This window comes from Mugil cephalus, chromosome 8 (genome assembly GCF_022458985.1).
Source record: "Mugil cephalus isolate CIBA_MC_2020 chromosome 8, CIBA_Mcephalus_1.1, whole genome shotgun sequence".
NCBI classification, from domain to species: domain Eukaryota; kingdom Metazoa; phylum Chordata; class Actinopteri; order Mugiliformes; family Mugilidae; genus Mugil; species Mugil cephalus.
The window spans coordinates 14,947,280-14,962,402 of record NC_061777.1 but is presented as its reverse complement, the minus strand read 5'-3'; the positions used below and the strand labels follow the sequence as shown (position 1 = coordinate 14,962,402).

The 15,123-nt window shown below is 45.0% G+C and overlaps 1 protein-coding gene across 7 annotated transcripts in view; it reads left to right on the top strand.

The window, feature by feature from the left end:
- The first annotated feature begins 486 nt into the window (after positions 1-486).
- The window catches only part of ssbp2a (single stranded DNA binding protein 2a), a 47,290-nt gene continuing 32,653 nt past the window's right edge, over positions 487-15,123 (top strand). For 3 of the 7 annotated variants that reach the window (XM_047591650.1, XM_047591648.1, XM_047591644.1), the window contains exon 1: positions 487-608. In XM_047591650.1, coding sequence (XP_047447606.1) covers positions 553-608 — 56 coding nt within the window. In that variant the 5' untranslated portion in view covers positions 487-552. Of the gene's footprint in view, positions 609-10,818; positions 11,176-11,679; positions 11,948-15,123 lie in introns of those variants that run through there. The other 4 variants (XM_047591643.1, XM_047591649.1, XM_047591645.1 and 1 more) reach the window with 4 other exon arrangements.

Sequence of the window (15,123 nt, the reverse complement as noted above, 5' to 3'; positions counted from 1 at the left end):
AGCTCGTACTCGTGAGCGCCGTTTGCACGGTGTCGACAGAGGGTGTGATTGCCTGTGAAGGGAACAGCCGAAGCCAGTTGTTTAAGATCCTACTTGGATGTTTCAAATCCTCCCCCTTGCAAGGAGAAAGGAGAAAGGAACAAGGAGGGTGGAGGGAGGGTGTCGTGCACGAGTGTGAATATTTGTGTGTGTGTGTGAACATGCGTGTGTTAGTCTGTCTGCATGTCAGGGGAGTCTTTCCAATCAAGGGGAAGGGACTGACTGAATGACAGACACACTGAAAGACTGATGGACTGAGAGAGGGGATGGAAAGACGGAGCGTTGAGGGTGAGGGCGAGGGAGAGAGGAAGAGAGAGGGGTGGAGTTACTCGGGATGGGGGGCGTGTTCTCTCCGCTGTCACTCATCAGCGGTTGCCATGGCGAGTGGGCGGTCCCGAACAGCGGGACATCCAATGGGAGACGACGCTGCTTGTGTCGCCATGGTGACGGGGCTGTGCCCAGGGAGGTTGTGATGGGTTGACAGGTGCGTGACAATCGGAGCTCTCTGCAAGCATGTACGCCAAAGGCAAGAGTAGCAACGTGCCGTCCGACAGCCAAGCCAGAGAAAAGTAAGTTTTATTTATGGGGGAGGAAACCACGGCTGTGAGGGAAGTTCATGAGCGGCCGGGGGCAGTCACACACGGAGCTGCGGTAGGGGAGGGCGCACGGCGTTCCACTCAGCGGCGTGGGGCTCTGCGCTCTGCGCTCTGCACGGCTCGGAAAGTTGACTGCTTTATTTATTTGGGGAAAGATAGACATTTTTTATCGGCGCGGTTTTTATTTCGCGACACCGTTGCGGGATTGAACTCGCGGTTTCTGCCCCGTTGGTCGGTTTCGGGTTCATTTCTGTGCGTTTTTTTATTCACAACCCAGCAACATCCTCCTCTTGTGATGTCTTTTCATTTGTCTGTTTCATTTCACTGTAAACATTTCATCTTATGCAGAAATGTGTATTTTGGCACTATTATTTTTGTCACAGGTATTTTTTTTATTATAAGTAACACTGTAGCAGTTTTGTAAACACGCAGCTAGACGTCCTCGGTGCTGTGTCGGCGGGGGAAAGAAAGTCCACGCATTTGCTCGCACGCCGCCGCGTTTGAGGTGTCGCTTTTCAAACGGACCGAGTTGCGTTCACTGCCGCGTTCAACGAGTTCAGTCACCGTTGGTTTGTGACAGCAGACGGGCACCTCGCCGTGCGCATTTGGAGAGCGGAGCGGTGGATCTGAAATAGTTGACGCATGTGTGTTTTTCCTTGTGAGTGGAAATGCTCGCCGTGGCAGCGCTGTTTGTTCCCTTCCCACTGAGGTCTGAGTTTGACCCGGGAATAGAAGTAGGGTTTCCCCTCGTCAGACACGAGCTCGTAGACATGAGGCAGTTCTGGAGGTGGCTATGTCAGTGACGTACTAGGTGAAATATTACCAATCGTGGTTCGAGATGTGTAAAAATTCAGTCCATATAAGCTATGCACGTTTGACACATTATCTGTTACCATTTTCTACACAGAGAAAATGCAGAGAATTACAGATTCTGTATGAAGCAGCATTCATTCAGGGTCAGGCAGGAGTTCATAGATCAGCATCCAGTGGGAAGAAGGAGCAGGTATTTATTGGAGATGTACCATCAGAGTGAACTGGCAAAATCATATCTGATCTGTTATGTAAAAACATCTGCAAACGATAAGAGACTGACATACGAACTTAGAGCCCTTGGGTTCTTCGGTTCTCGCCACCTGTGAGAGCAACATAAGCTCACTTCTCTCGGGGAGATGTCCGCTAAAGACCAGCTCCACCCCGCACTCGCTGCTACTTATTTATTGTGTCTTTTGAGTCCAGCTCACTCATGTTTGACAGCGCCGTGTGTTCCTCTCTATCCCCTGTGCACCATTCTTTAATCCCGAATCGATGTGAGGAGGACTGAATAGTTTGGCTGTGTTGCTGCCTTATCGTGCATACTGACAGGAGCAGGGGAGGAAAGCTTCCTCCAGGCCTGGATGATACTCTGTGTGAATGCACGCATGCGTCTGTGTGGATTTCTTTCATGTACTCCAGTGATTAAATGCACATTTTGGGACTTTTTGGTCTGTCTGTTGCCTTCAAAGGGTTCAACAAGAGCCTAACAGAGACGAGGCCGTGGACGGCAGACTTTTCGTGGTTTTTGTGTTGTTGACTTTTGGTTTTATATTGTCCAATCTTCAGTATCTTATAATGATAACGCACGCGTGCATGTTTCTGTCTTCTTTTTTTTTTTTTTTTGTATGTATGCACACACAAACGAGATACGTGCCGGACGTTCCCCATGCATCAGACGTCTGGCTTTTCCATATTCCTGTTTAATTCAGGCCTCCATGTTGTTGCCGATCATTTGCCTTATCTGTGTTTACATTTCAACGCGATGATGTTCCGTTGGGCGTCACTGCCAAGGCCACGACAAAAGAAAGGAATGGGTGGCAAGAAAACACGTGATGAAAAGGCAGCGAGAAGGCAAAAAAAAAAAAAAAAGAGCCAAAAGCGAGCCAAAGTTTCATTTGTCTCTTAACAAGCAGCCTTGTTTATCAGCGGCGTGTATCAGAGAAGCAGAGCAGACCCAGCGCTGCAGAGTCTTCAGTTGTTTCTCATTTCTGCAGCGCAGCAGGGGATCAGAGAGTGGGAGAGACAGAGGGGAACAACAGATTGAGGAGAAAGGAGGAGGAGGAGGAGGTGGGGAGTGTGTGTGTGTATGTGTGCGTGGGGTGTGGGGCGGGTGGGGGGGGTGGGGGGTTGCAGGACTGAGGGAATTTGCTGGATCATTAGTTTACAGTGTTGTAGTATTGACCTCAGAATGGACCCCCGCAGACACACGGGCCTCTGGCGTCTTGCCCATGTAGATGTGGAGGAGCTCTAAACGGTGCTGACCTCTATATGCAGCTCGGTTCACTGGTGTGTGCGTGTGTGTGTGTGTGTGATAAGCATCGGATGTGTGGTGTGTCCTTGCTACAAATGGATTTTACATACTTTTTTTTTTTTTTTTTTTTTACTTTTACCAGCGTGGAATATTCCACAGATTTGTAAATGTTTATCTGGCGGTTTTACAGTTTATATACTCGGAGATTAAATGTAATGTAGTGTGATATAAACACTACTTGCTTCAGGAGAATCGCAAAACGAAGAACCTTTTAAAAAGCTGTCATATTAAAAGCTGCAGAAAGGCCTCAGTTTTCTTATAAATATTGTGCATACTTTGACTTGCAGTAATGTAGAATACACCAAATAATATAATATATATAGCTTAACATTCTCTCAATTGATCTGCAAGTTATATATATATATATATTATGGTGCATGTCTAGCAGCGAGAATATATGAATTTCAATATCTTTCGATTTTTTTTTTTGCGTAGATAACATGGTAATCAAAAACGGACTGCATAAAATACTAGAATCACGTTTTACAGAAGAATCGGTGGAACCTGCTATTGATTTCTTTTAATTAATCTTTCACTGAGGAACATGTGCAGAGATAAACAGAAGCAGGCGAGTTAGAGTTTTTACATTTTTTGGTAGTGATTGGTTTGCACAAATCGTAAAAATATACATCACGCTCCCAGTAATTGCACCCCGTTCAGACGATAACAGTGTGGCGTCACACCAGTTTAGTAAAGACGAGCGGAATTTTATTTGCGGTGCTGAAAACTCTAAAAATGACTCGAGAGAAACATGTCGATGCAAGAACAATTTCCCTGGCCTGTAGCCATCAATATCAGCACTATTTAGGTCTAGTTCTGTGGATTATGCTGAGTATAAGGCCTTAATATTTAATAGCATCGTAGAGTTTGGATAAAAATCCACACAGTTTTGACCACATCACATTTACAGCTCACATGTCAGGGAACAGGAATCTGTCTTTGTGCCTGTGTGCTTATAGTGAGTGTTTTCTGGCTAGCAGGCAGCAACGCTGCTCAGGTCTCTTTTCTCTCTCTGGCTTTACCTGTGTTATGGTCTGCACTTGATTTTGATTCGGAGTGACAGTACACGACCACTGACTGTGTACTGCAGTTGTTCAACGAGTGTAGGTTTCAGTCGCTGGCAGTTAGAGGACACATTCCACATAGTTCTGGGATTGTGGTCCTGAGTCAGTTGCATTGCAGCACATAGTACACATTCCTTCCCCGTCTTTTCTGCGTGTGGACTGGGCCGTGTAGAAAAATAAAACGCACACACATGCTTGCAAGCCCCTTCTCTAGTCTCCAGTTCTCCCAGGCTGCACATATATTTGTTTTTGTGGACCTTTAACTAGAAAGGACCTTTTTGTTTTTTGTTTTTAATTTGATTTTACCCATAATATTAATAAGCACAAACCGCGCAGCACAATTGTCGTACAATAGTGTCATTTTGAACAGTCTGTGGAGTCTGTAGTTCAGGTGCCATCCATCAATCTGGTGCAGACTTAGGCATTTCTGGTCTTGTAAGGATCATCATTCTGCACACACACGCACGCACACACACACGCACACAGCTACTTCTGAACCGAGACACCACAGAATCCTTCCAGGAGGCTGCCAATGCAGCATTGCGCAGACTGAGGCAAAGCAGTGCATGCTGGGAGTGTTTATCCGACAGAAGCAATTCAGGCTGCCACTCTGGCTCTGACAGTGAGTCGCATTACAGGGGAACTACAATAATAAAAATAGCAGTATCTCTGTCACACACACACACACACACACACACACACAGACACAAACACACACTGTATGCTCACAATGCATTGCATCAACTTTGCAGGGAATCTGATTTTGTCAGTGCCAGCTGCCACCTGATGAATGTGACTGATGAGGGTTTTTTTTTTTTTTTTGGTTTTATTTTTATTCGTTCGCAACGTTTGGTTGTCCTCGAGAAGCACTCATTAAAATAGGAAGGGAAGCCGTTGTCATAGCGTGGACAAAAAGAAGGAAGCCAGAGGATAAACATAATGTTGAAACCGTGGAAAATTAGCATCAAACTTGGACGGTGGAACAAACTTAAAAATTCCGGTTCAGTCGCCGAGACCTTAAAAACGAACAAGAAAGAGTGAATGAAAGGTCAGACGGGGGTCGGGCGATGCTCCGCGTGGTCTGATACCACGTGCGTTTGTCGGACCGCAGCAACGCACACCGCACGCCTCCACACACGCCTCCCCCTTGTCTGTGGATCACTTACACTAGTGAGATGCCACACCTGGTTTTGTTGGCTCAAGTCCAGCTCACCTCACACGTACGAGCCGCGTACGGGCCCTCGCTTTAAGCTGCCTCTCCTTGTTTAAGTTGACAGGGAACAACCTAAAAGCGCATAATTATGTTTGTGTGTAACCACTCTTTGCTGTTTTGGGTCAATAGGGATCCTGCTGCATGTGCGTAAGTCTGTAATCCCATCTGAGCCGTCTGCTCACAACACTTTCGCCCGTATGTTTTATCCCTCCGAATCAACCGCCACCCGTCTGTCACACTGCCTGTGTGAATGCGAACTACAACATCCAGTGATCATTACACAACTAATAGCCTCTCCGGCTCTCGTGGGGATGCTTGTGAACAACTGCGAGAACACGGAGGACTGTCACAGCTGATCCCCGTTGTCGTCTTGACGCCGGCGGTCAGCGGGAGATGTGAACTTCAAACCGGCGCCAGCGTGTGTAATCCCTGAAGTGTTTTAGATTAGCATCAGTCTGGGATTAGAAAAAAAAAACTCTGGAGAGACTGAGCTTTGGTGCGTTTTCTTTCACAGCTGCCTTAAAGCGAAAGTGACGATGACAGTTTGACAAGGCTCTGATAGAAAACACTTTTTAACCTGCTGAACACACAGAGCCTGTTAAAAGTCCTCTTTTATCTGCTGGCATCCCTTCTAGTCTCCCTCTTATCCGCACTGCCAGAGATGTAACTTGCCATAGAACTGCTATCAAAGCGGCGGCCTGTTATTGAGCTGTAAGAGGCGGGGGGGTTGGGGGGTGGTAGTGGGGGTGTGGGGAGACAGCCTCTGATCGGCACACGCAGAAAAAGGGGTGACGTATCAATCAACAGACAGGACCCAGTGGAAGACGCCTTGGGGTCCTTGGGAGCGATCAACGTGACAAAAGGCTTCTTTGTGCATCAGATAACATGTAGGAAAGAAGACGAGGAGAGGGCATATCATCTTGACAGTCTTATCAGTCCCTCAAAGGAGGGAAAGTACGGATGAGTGAGTTTGTCACCTGGTGCTGGTCCCTTAGGACCGCATGGGTGTCCCTGAATGCTTCTGTTTTAATTAGAAAACACACAATCGCATCATAGCCTTCTCTTCTCTTCTCTTCTCTTCTCTTCTCTTCTCTTCTCTTCTCTCCTCTCCTCTCCTCTCCTCTCCTCTCCTCTCCTCTCCTCTCCTCATACTGACAGTTAGAGAGTGAGGGTTTCAGAAGGATGCACCACAGATGAGGACGAGACGTGAAGCAGAAGATTGGAGACGTTTCATGGTAGGCTTTGTGGACCATGAGTGGAAACTACAGTCCATGCTGTCAGGCTTTGTTCGGGTTGTTAGCGGCAGCGCATGTGGTTTTGTCAGGAAGTTTTTTTGTTGCCCCTGGTGACACCAGACATGCTCAGCTTTGCGCCAGACCACAGCGCAGTTAGGGATGCTCTCCCTCAAAGCGCTTCCTGTAACCTGAGAGCTCCAGCCAAGAAAGAGTAAGCGTGGGTGGAAACAACACTTACAGGCTCAGCTGAGGAGCCCTTTTTCGTGTGTCAGGTTTGCGATTTGAAGACTTCAGCCCCAAACAGTAATTATAATAATTCAGCGCCGACGTTACTTTGCGTCACATGTCCTGTGCGCGGTCTGCAATTAATATCTGTTGTTGTTTTTTAATCACAGTGCGGCTGCTGTGTCACAGTCACATTTACCACTGCTTTTGTGCTTGGCAGTGTCCCTTGTCCTGCTGTTGTAAGTGCGGTGGTGTAACTGCAGATGCTGCTGAGCCCCCCCCCCCCTCCACCCCTCCCTGCCGAGTATAGTGGAGGTTGGTTGGAGGCCTCTCTGCTGATATTCCTCCATCATTGATATGCAAGCTGCATCACACAGGCGCTAGCGCAAGGTTAAGCATGCGTGACGGCCAAGCTTAGGAACTGCTTCAGACTCACTCTCTCTCTCTGTATCCCTCTTTCTCCTGCACCCACATGCAAACACACATTTATTTTACTTTGCTTTTAGCCCTCCGCTCTTCTGGGTCTTGCAGTCTCTTGTCCCTTGTCTGTTTTTTGTGAGGTCAAGCCAGAGTTGTTCTCCATAAACGTGCCATCCTTCGGCGACAGGCCGCGTGTCCGCTGATCCCTGTGCGGTCCACAGTGACACTCTCTGCCCTTTGAATCAAAGACACTATGTCCTCCTGCCTTGGATTTAAATTGCTGACAGGAGTTCCTGACTTTTTAAGGTCTACTTAATAGCATTTATGAACGATAGAAAGGCAGGAGGATAAATGAGTGACACGAGATCCAGAGCGTCCTTTCTCAGTGTGTTTTCTGCTCTTAAATGATATTCATTTGATGGCATCTTAGAGCATAAATCTTATTGATAACTTTTACAACCTCGTGTTGCAGAAAGAAATATTTCTCAGAATGGTTAGTCATTTATTTATACTTCCTCTGTGCAGGCTTTAATAGCTTCACATTCTTCCCCAAATTGCTTCAGATTGCCATCATCTGTATCAGTTGTTTTTTTATATTTTTTTTATTTCGACCTCATCTCGAAGCTTTGTTGTCCAAAAGAATAGAAACCCATTAGAGCCCCATAGAAAGGAATTCTAATCCTGTGAGATTACAGCAACTCAGCCATCTCCTTCTCCCTCCGTTTTTTTCTTTTTCATTTTTTTTTTTTGTAGAAGTTGCTGTTGATTGTGGACTACATACTGTATAACAGATACAGATGATGGTTTCCAGCCCAAAAGCTGTTAAAAAAAAAAAATGCATAAAAGACAAGGTCAATATTTTGTTTAGTACTTTAACAACCCAGGTTGGTTACTCTGGTTGTTACATCATTAAAAACACTTTTGAAACATACAAATCATTCCCAAACCACAGCAGCCAACCGCTAACAACTACTACAAAGCCATTTGATGGTGTCCACTGAAAGGCATGAGAAGACAGTCCAATGACTGGACAATCGGGCATCGTACTCTTTGAAAAAACACACACACTTGGCAGAATTTGTGAGATCCTGCCTCAGTCTCCCCGGCCGTGCTGTCTGCAGCAGTCTGCGAGACTGAGTGACTTCTGTCTTGGAAGGACTTGAGTGCACTTTGACTTTTATAAAGTAATAATAGAAAAACGCCAAACCACCAAACTGCTGGATCTTTGTAATATTTCAGTAAGTTTCTAATTGTTTCTAATGTTAGCAATGTCCTGCACACTCTAATACATAACAATGCTGTTTCTTTAATTCAGTCTTCTCCACATCACTGTCTCTACTTTATCTACCTGGCTGTTACCCCGGGACTATTTCAGCTTTGTCTTTTACTAGAATATCAAATGTGTCACAACCAAATCCAAGTCCCCTGGTGTCTTGAACGAGTCTCCCTGATAGACAGATACAGACAAATCACAAGACTTTGATACACGTCTTTAGCATAATACTGACTACTCACAGCAGCAGTAAAGAAACTTACACAAACAAGTCTCTATGTCGCATAATTCACCATTAAACAACTCTTTTTTTATGATGAACTCTTGCAGATTTATTCACATAAATGTAATTAATTATTAGTATTTTGTAAATGATGCTCTGTCAAACATTCAGTTTTGTGGAGTTTTCACACATATACAAACACACACATATATATGTATTATTTTCTTTTTTTTAAATATGCCAGTGAAAAAGTTAACAACCCATACTATTTATATTGCAAAGAAACCAACTTATCTCAGCTTAATTAGCCTGCTATGATATCTACAGCTGTTAAAGTACATCTGAGACAGGTACAGCCTATCCTAGTAAATTCTGTAAAGTTGTACATTTTGGTCCCTGGGTTGTGAGAAAGTGTCAGGTGAATTACTTCCAGTCGTAACGCTGCTCCTGTTGAAATAAGTTCAGCTTATAGTCGTCAGTTATAAATAAACTGGGTGCAGCCCTCCAGTGATCTTTTTGTAATGTTTGCGTGTGTACCCACAGTCCGTTTACCTCCTCTCTTCCTGAGAAACTCTGAAAACAGTCTTTAAAGGAATGCAGCAATTAACCTGGTATGATCGCTAAGTGTTGCTATCGAAGATCTCTCTGTAAACAGCAGTTTAATATTCCGGGCTTTATGGCTGTGTTGCGTTCGAGATTTACTGTAATAGCTTGTAGAAAGTCGAACAAGGAAAACACTCCTAAAAATCATTGGTGTTCCATCAGCTGTGAAATTAAACAAACTCCCCGCGAGAGGTGACTCAATCTAAACAAATCAAAGCCAATGAAATGGAACACAAATTAAGAAAGTGATGGATTTGCCTGTGCTTTTATTTGATTTATCCACTTTACATGTTCTGCAAACATATTACAGTTGTAGAAAAATGTCAAACCTATGTGTGCTTAAGACAGATTTTTATATAAAGGACTCAACTGGAGTTTTGCTCACTTGGACTATTGGTAAACAGTGAGCTTACTCATCACGCTCTCTCACTGTTTCTCCCGCTCTCCGATAAGCTGGCATTTCCTGTTAACTCAGCTCTGGGCATTGGCGTCTGCTTTGTGAGACAGTGGAGTCTCTGCACTGCTGACAGAACTGTTTCTCTTTTTTTGTCTGATTGTGGCGGTTTGATGCGGGACAATGCTTCCTTTTTAACGTATTGTCTGTTTTGTGTTAATTGCAGCTGTTCTAATTTGCTGAATTCATCATGCAAGCTAGTACTAGAATTACCACCAGTCAGTCATTCAGCCAGTGTAGTCTGGTGCACACACTGAACTCTCAAATGTGACAGAAAAAAAGGACACATTTAGTGTGAGGGATGCATCTTAATGCAAAGCTAAATTGGTAAGTTGATTAATCTGAAAGACCAAATGTCTTTTTGCAGTTTCTGGATTGTGAGGATCGTAATGTTTTTGGTTTCACTGTAGGTGAATGTTTCTGATGTTTTGTAGACCAAAAGAAACAGTAGGCAGATTAATAATTTAAATAATCGTAAAGAGCTGCCCTTAAAATAGCTTCCACCCACAGCAGATTTGTAAAAACACGTAGGGAAGTCATACCAGTGCACCGGTTCCCACCCTCTGTTGCAGTCACAGCCCTCATTTTCATTGCTTAACTTAAGTTACTGGTCTGATACTAGTAGTAGTTTATTCTGTGGGACCAATTGTTTGATGTGCACAACACCATTTTCACATATTTAAGATGGTAGTTTATACCTGTAAGACTGTAATGTGATCGGTACCACCACAGTAATCCATTTGCATATCTTACAGCATGCAAATACCAGAATAAAGATCTGTGCTGAGCCTCAGCCCTGACAGTTAAACACTGGAGCATCTGCTGTGTCATTGTTTGTGTCTGTATTGTCTAAGTGTGCCAAGTGTTCAATTTTTACAATTTAAAGTCAGTTAGACCCTTGTTCTGTCTCTCAGCTATTTATCACACACAACAAATTTGATGATAAGTTGTTTGGGTTTTGGGTGTAGCCTGTTGAAGGTTCAGTGCGTTCTGTCCTTGGAGGTCTGGGTGGAGATTTTCAACTACCGTTGGACTTTCAGTCGGGCTATCTCGATGAGTTGTCCTTTATCAGCGTCCGTCCTGCAGCGTGTGGTATTACAAGAGCTGATGGTGTCGTTGTCATCGTCAGCACAGTTTAGGCGATCCGTTGGCAGACATCACATAAACTGTTCATCCCATGCGTTGACGGGTTCCCACCTTGTGGATTTGTGGCAGTTTTTCACTTGTGACATTGCTGTAAAGGAAATACTGGGAATTTATTTTTACAATTTTTTACAATTATCTTCTGAAAAATATGTGGACCAATCTCTATATGTCAGTATAAATAAACTAAAACGTTATTGGGCTTCCATTATGTTGGACTTGTACTTTATTTCGCCTCGGATATCATGTGGCAGATTTACGGCTTTCGCTTTGACCTTGTGCTGGACGATCTCCTGGGAGGGAACCGAGAGGAGAAGAGTCTGAGATCTCTAGTTAATGAAAGGTAAACACGAGGTCTACACAGAGGTGAGCCAAGGAATGCAGGACTCTTCCTCTCTGTCAGGATATGAGCTTCATTCTTTTGACTTACGCTTTGACGCGTGACATTTCACCTTCGGCGAATTCTTCTCCTCGCTGGAACTTTCACCGAAACAGGCTTCGGCCGCGCGTGATTTTCGCATCTTTAATATGTGAACTATGAGAAACATTTCACCCTAATGTCTTCATTGGCTAATTGAAAACATCTGATGTGTGCGGCCTCTCATTCGAGTGCCGCTCATGTGACGGCCCTCGTGACGTCACAGGAGACTTTGTGTGGGTCGCTTGTCGGCCTCTCACACGCTTCTCAAGTCGGCCAGCTTCATTCACTCCAGCCGCTCTTTGCCAAGCCGGTGCCGGAGCATTCAGGCCTGTCACCCAGCCAAAAGCTCCACTCAGGGCTTTACTATGTGTTGTGGAAGTGAGAGGGATCAAGTCCACGACAAACATTTGCTCAACAAAGCAGCGCATGAAACCATGACAGCGGAAACACAGCGGCGGGCGCGAGCGGATAAAACAGTTTATTTGACTACGAGACTCGGGTTTTGTTAATCTTCAAAGCCCTAGTGAACTTTTTTCGCTGCTCCTCCCAGCTCTCAACCGCACTCCAAAACCTGCAGCAGATGTCTTACGCAGAGAGCCGTCAGCGCCACAGAGAACTTATGCGAATATCTCTATTCAAGTGCTCTGTCTTTAGCACGGGCCATTAGAGAGATCCCAGGGGATGCCATGGAAGGGTAATGGAGAATATAGATTTAACTTGTGACCATCAGCAAAAATGCCAATTAGAAATGCATCAGTGAGCAGCTGGCAATAGAGCCACAGAGCACCGCCAGTTGGGGATTAATTTAGGTCTATGTATTACTGAGACAATGCACAAAGTTAAAGGGTCTAATGAAAGTCTTTCTTTTTTTCAATCAGGCGTGTTTTCATGCTATCCAAGATACTTGCAGAAGTGACATGAGGCGATCACGACAGTCTTCTGGGTAAAGAACAATAGCCTCTCAAAGACATCGTGACCAATTAGTCGAAGGAAAAGACAGGAAACCATCACTGTCACACATCTGTCACTGGCTTCAGTATTACTCCCACTGTCCCCAGGTTATTTGCAACTCACATTCAATTCCATTTTTACCATTTTGCCGTTACAGTAGATGTTTGTCAGATGCACGGCTTGTTTGAAATGTTGTCCTTGTCAGTTTCGCTCACGGGCTGCAGCGTCGCTCCATCCTGACCTCCCCTCGCAGCTCCTTTCATCAATCATTTACTCTCTCCATCCCTTCCCCTCCTGGCCTTCCTCCTCTTCTCTCTCCCTCCCTCTCTTCTGATCTCTTGTTGCTGCTTATCTTTCTCTCCATCTCTCCATCTTCATCTCTCCGTTGGCTGGTAAATTACTGATCCTTGTCCATCTCTGAGTACGATCAGTGTTTATCATTGCCTCTGCCCTCCATAATCTCTCCCTTGGCTGGATTTTCCCCTCTGCTTTTCTTTCTTTCTTTTTTTTTCTCCAAACCGTACGTGTTTTTACTCTTCTGCGTAGCGCGCCGTGATCAGGGAGTGTGTACTTTGTGAAGATTTAAAAGAACAGCTTAAACAAAGCGTGTACTGTATTCAGCTTACAGCGCTTTCAAACTAATGCTAATTCACTCACACCTAGCTGTCCAGCTCCCCTGCACATATTCATTAAAAACTAAACTTTTGTCTAATGAAAAAGCACCGGGGATTAGTGTCGTGGGGCTTGATTTTCCATATAGAGTGATTTGGCTATGATCCTGTTGTACCTTTCCCAGACAAGATGTATGCATAAGGAGCCCTGTTTTGAAAAGGCTCTTCACTTTATAAAGGCTTCATAATCCCCATGTTTGTTTGGTCTCTTGTTTTTTCCCTCCGTTGTTTTCCTGAAGCCCTGCGAATAAGATGAATTATTCAGCATTGTAATGGGTCTATATTTGTCGTTGTTTATCTTGCCTCGGTGCCCCCACCACCCTGATCGCTGCCCCACCGCCATCCCTCTCCCAGCTTTCACTTGTCTGTCTGGCGAGAGGGGCCCGCTCTACCCGCAGAGGATGCTCCACTTTAATGAATGAAGTGAAGTCATTTAGCAAGGCTCTTAATGGCACATAAAGCCCCGCTGCTAGGCTTGATTAATCAGGGAAAGTGTTTGGCTGTCACACACAGGGCTGTCCTCAGCAGGGGCAGCGGCTTGATCGCGGCGCTCTCTTTTATGGTCGGGGTCCCTCTCCGGTCTCGCCAGAGTTGTCGGGAGCCCGAGCTGCCGACCGTGCTCGGAAGCTTGACTGGAGAGCAACTGATTGCCTGACTTCGTCGAGGACCGGGAATGATAATGACGATAATGTTCATGATTTCACCTCTGTGTCGGAGACGGGCGTCTGCGCTTTGTGTTGGCCTTTTGGCCTGCGGCTCTGTGGTAAGGTGTAATCAGCGAGGACACAGGAGTCAGTGAGCACAGACAAATAAAAACTAAGTAAACTACAGTAAACAGTAAACAGGTCGTGCAAACGAGATTTCCCATTACCCATAAACTCCTCGTCCTGTAGAGGGTTGTGAGGCGTTGGAGCCAGTCCCAGCTGGCACTGGCCTAGAGACAAGGTATACCCTGAACAGGTCACTGGTCTGCCACGGGGCTAATACAGAGACAAACAACTCTCACATGTACACTTACGGCCAATTTAGAATCACTAGGTAACCTAATAACCATGTCTTTGGACTCAGCAAGCACAGGGTAGAAAATAGAAGAAGAACGTGAAACAGGAACACAGAAAGGCTCTCTGCAAATCTGAATCTAAAAACATATTGCTGTGAGGCGACAGCGCTATTTATTGCTGAGTGGCCAAAGTGTTAGAAAATGCCCAACAAATCCGTGAGGCTGATGGATTTGCTGATACATCGCTGTCATCGTACATGTGGCCCGATAAGTGACAAGAAACTACAGTACAGAAATGTCAGCCAAGTGCTGAGTTAGTTTAGACACAGCGTCACCCTCAGGCTACGTGGTTCGTCGAGCAGAGAGCACTGACAGGGTTATTTTTACACCGGGAAACGTCCAGTTTAACATAGCTGTTGTCAATCTAAATTTAAATGAACTGTTAATTGGATTATGTCTCAATACTGCTCAGTTTGTTCTTCTGTTGCTGCTGCCACTGTTTGCATTGCATCACTCGCACACCGTGTGCTGCAGAATTATGTAACGTAGCGAGGGGGAAAAGTCTGAAAAATCACGGCGACATTTGCAGAACAAGGCTGAGGGTTGCAAAAAGTGCATCCTCACCGAGGCGCCTCTTTTGATTAACAGCGTCACGCAAATAAAACGCGGCGCTGAAAATCCTTCTGTTACGATACATTACGACTTTTATCAAGCTGTTCACTGCGGGTCTAATTTATCGTTAAGTGTTATCGCCATCTTATGTGGAGTTTGGAGGAGCCGTGTTGCTGTATTATTTTGTGTTTGTTGTCTTGAGGAGACACTTCTAGTAGAATGATTCCTTGCTTTGGACACACACAGTAGACTTTTAAGACAGTAATTTAGTCTTTTGTGGTAGGTAAGCATATCCAGGAGATAATTACAGTACATAACTTCCTGACTGTGACTTAGTTCAAGCTAGGATTAGTTTTCCCATTGTTATTATCTCTCACACAGAACTCATTGAAATTCCTATATAAAAATGTAATGAAATTCAGTGCATACTCTGCGGCATGCCATTAGAGTATGTCTCCCTCCATCCTTTTTGTGTGTTGTGTTTTCAGCACAGTGTGTAGTCATTTGCTTTTCCTCTTTCAAAAATGGCAGGACTCTAGGTCTGGTTTAGCCTGGCTGTTTTCGTCTCGGGTTTCGTGTTAATTTGCAGAAGGAGGTCACAGCAGGGTGCTTAACTAACTGAGACGCCGCTCTTTG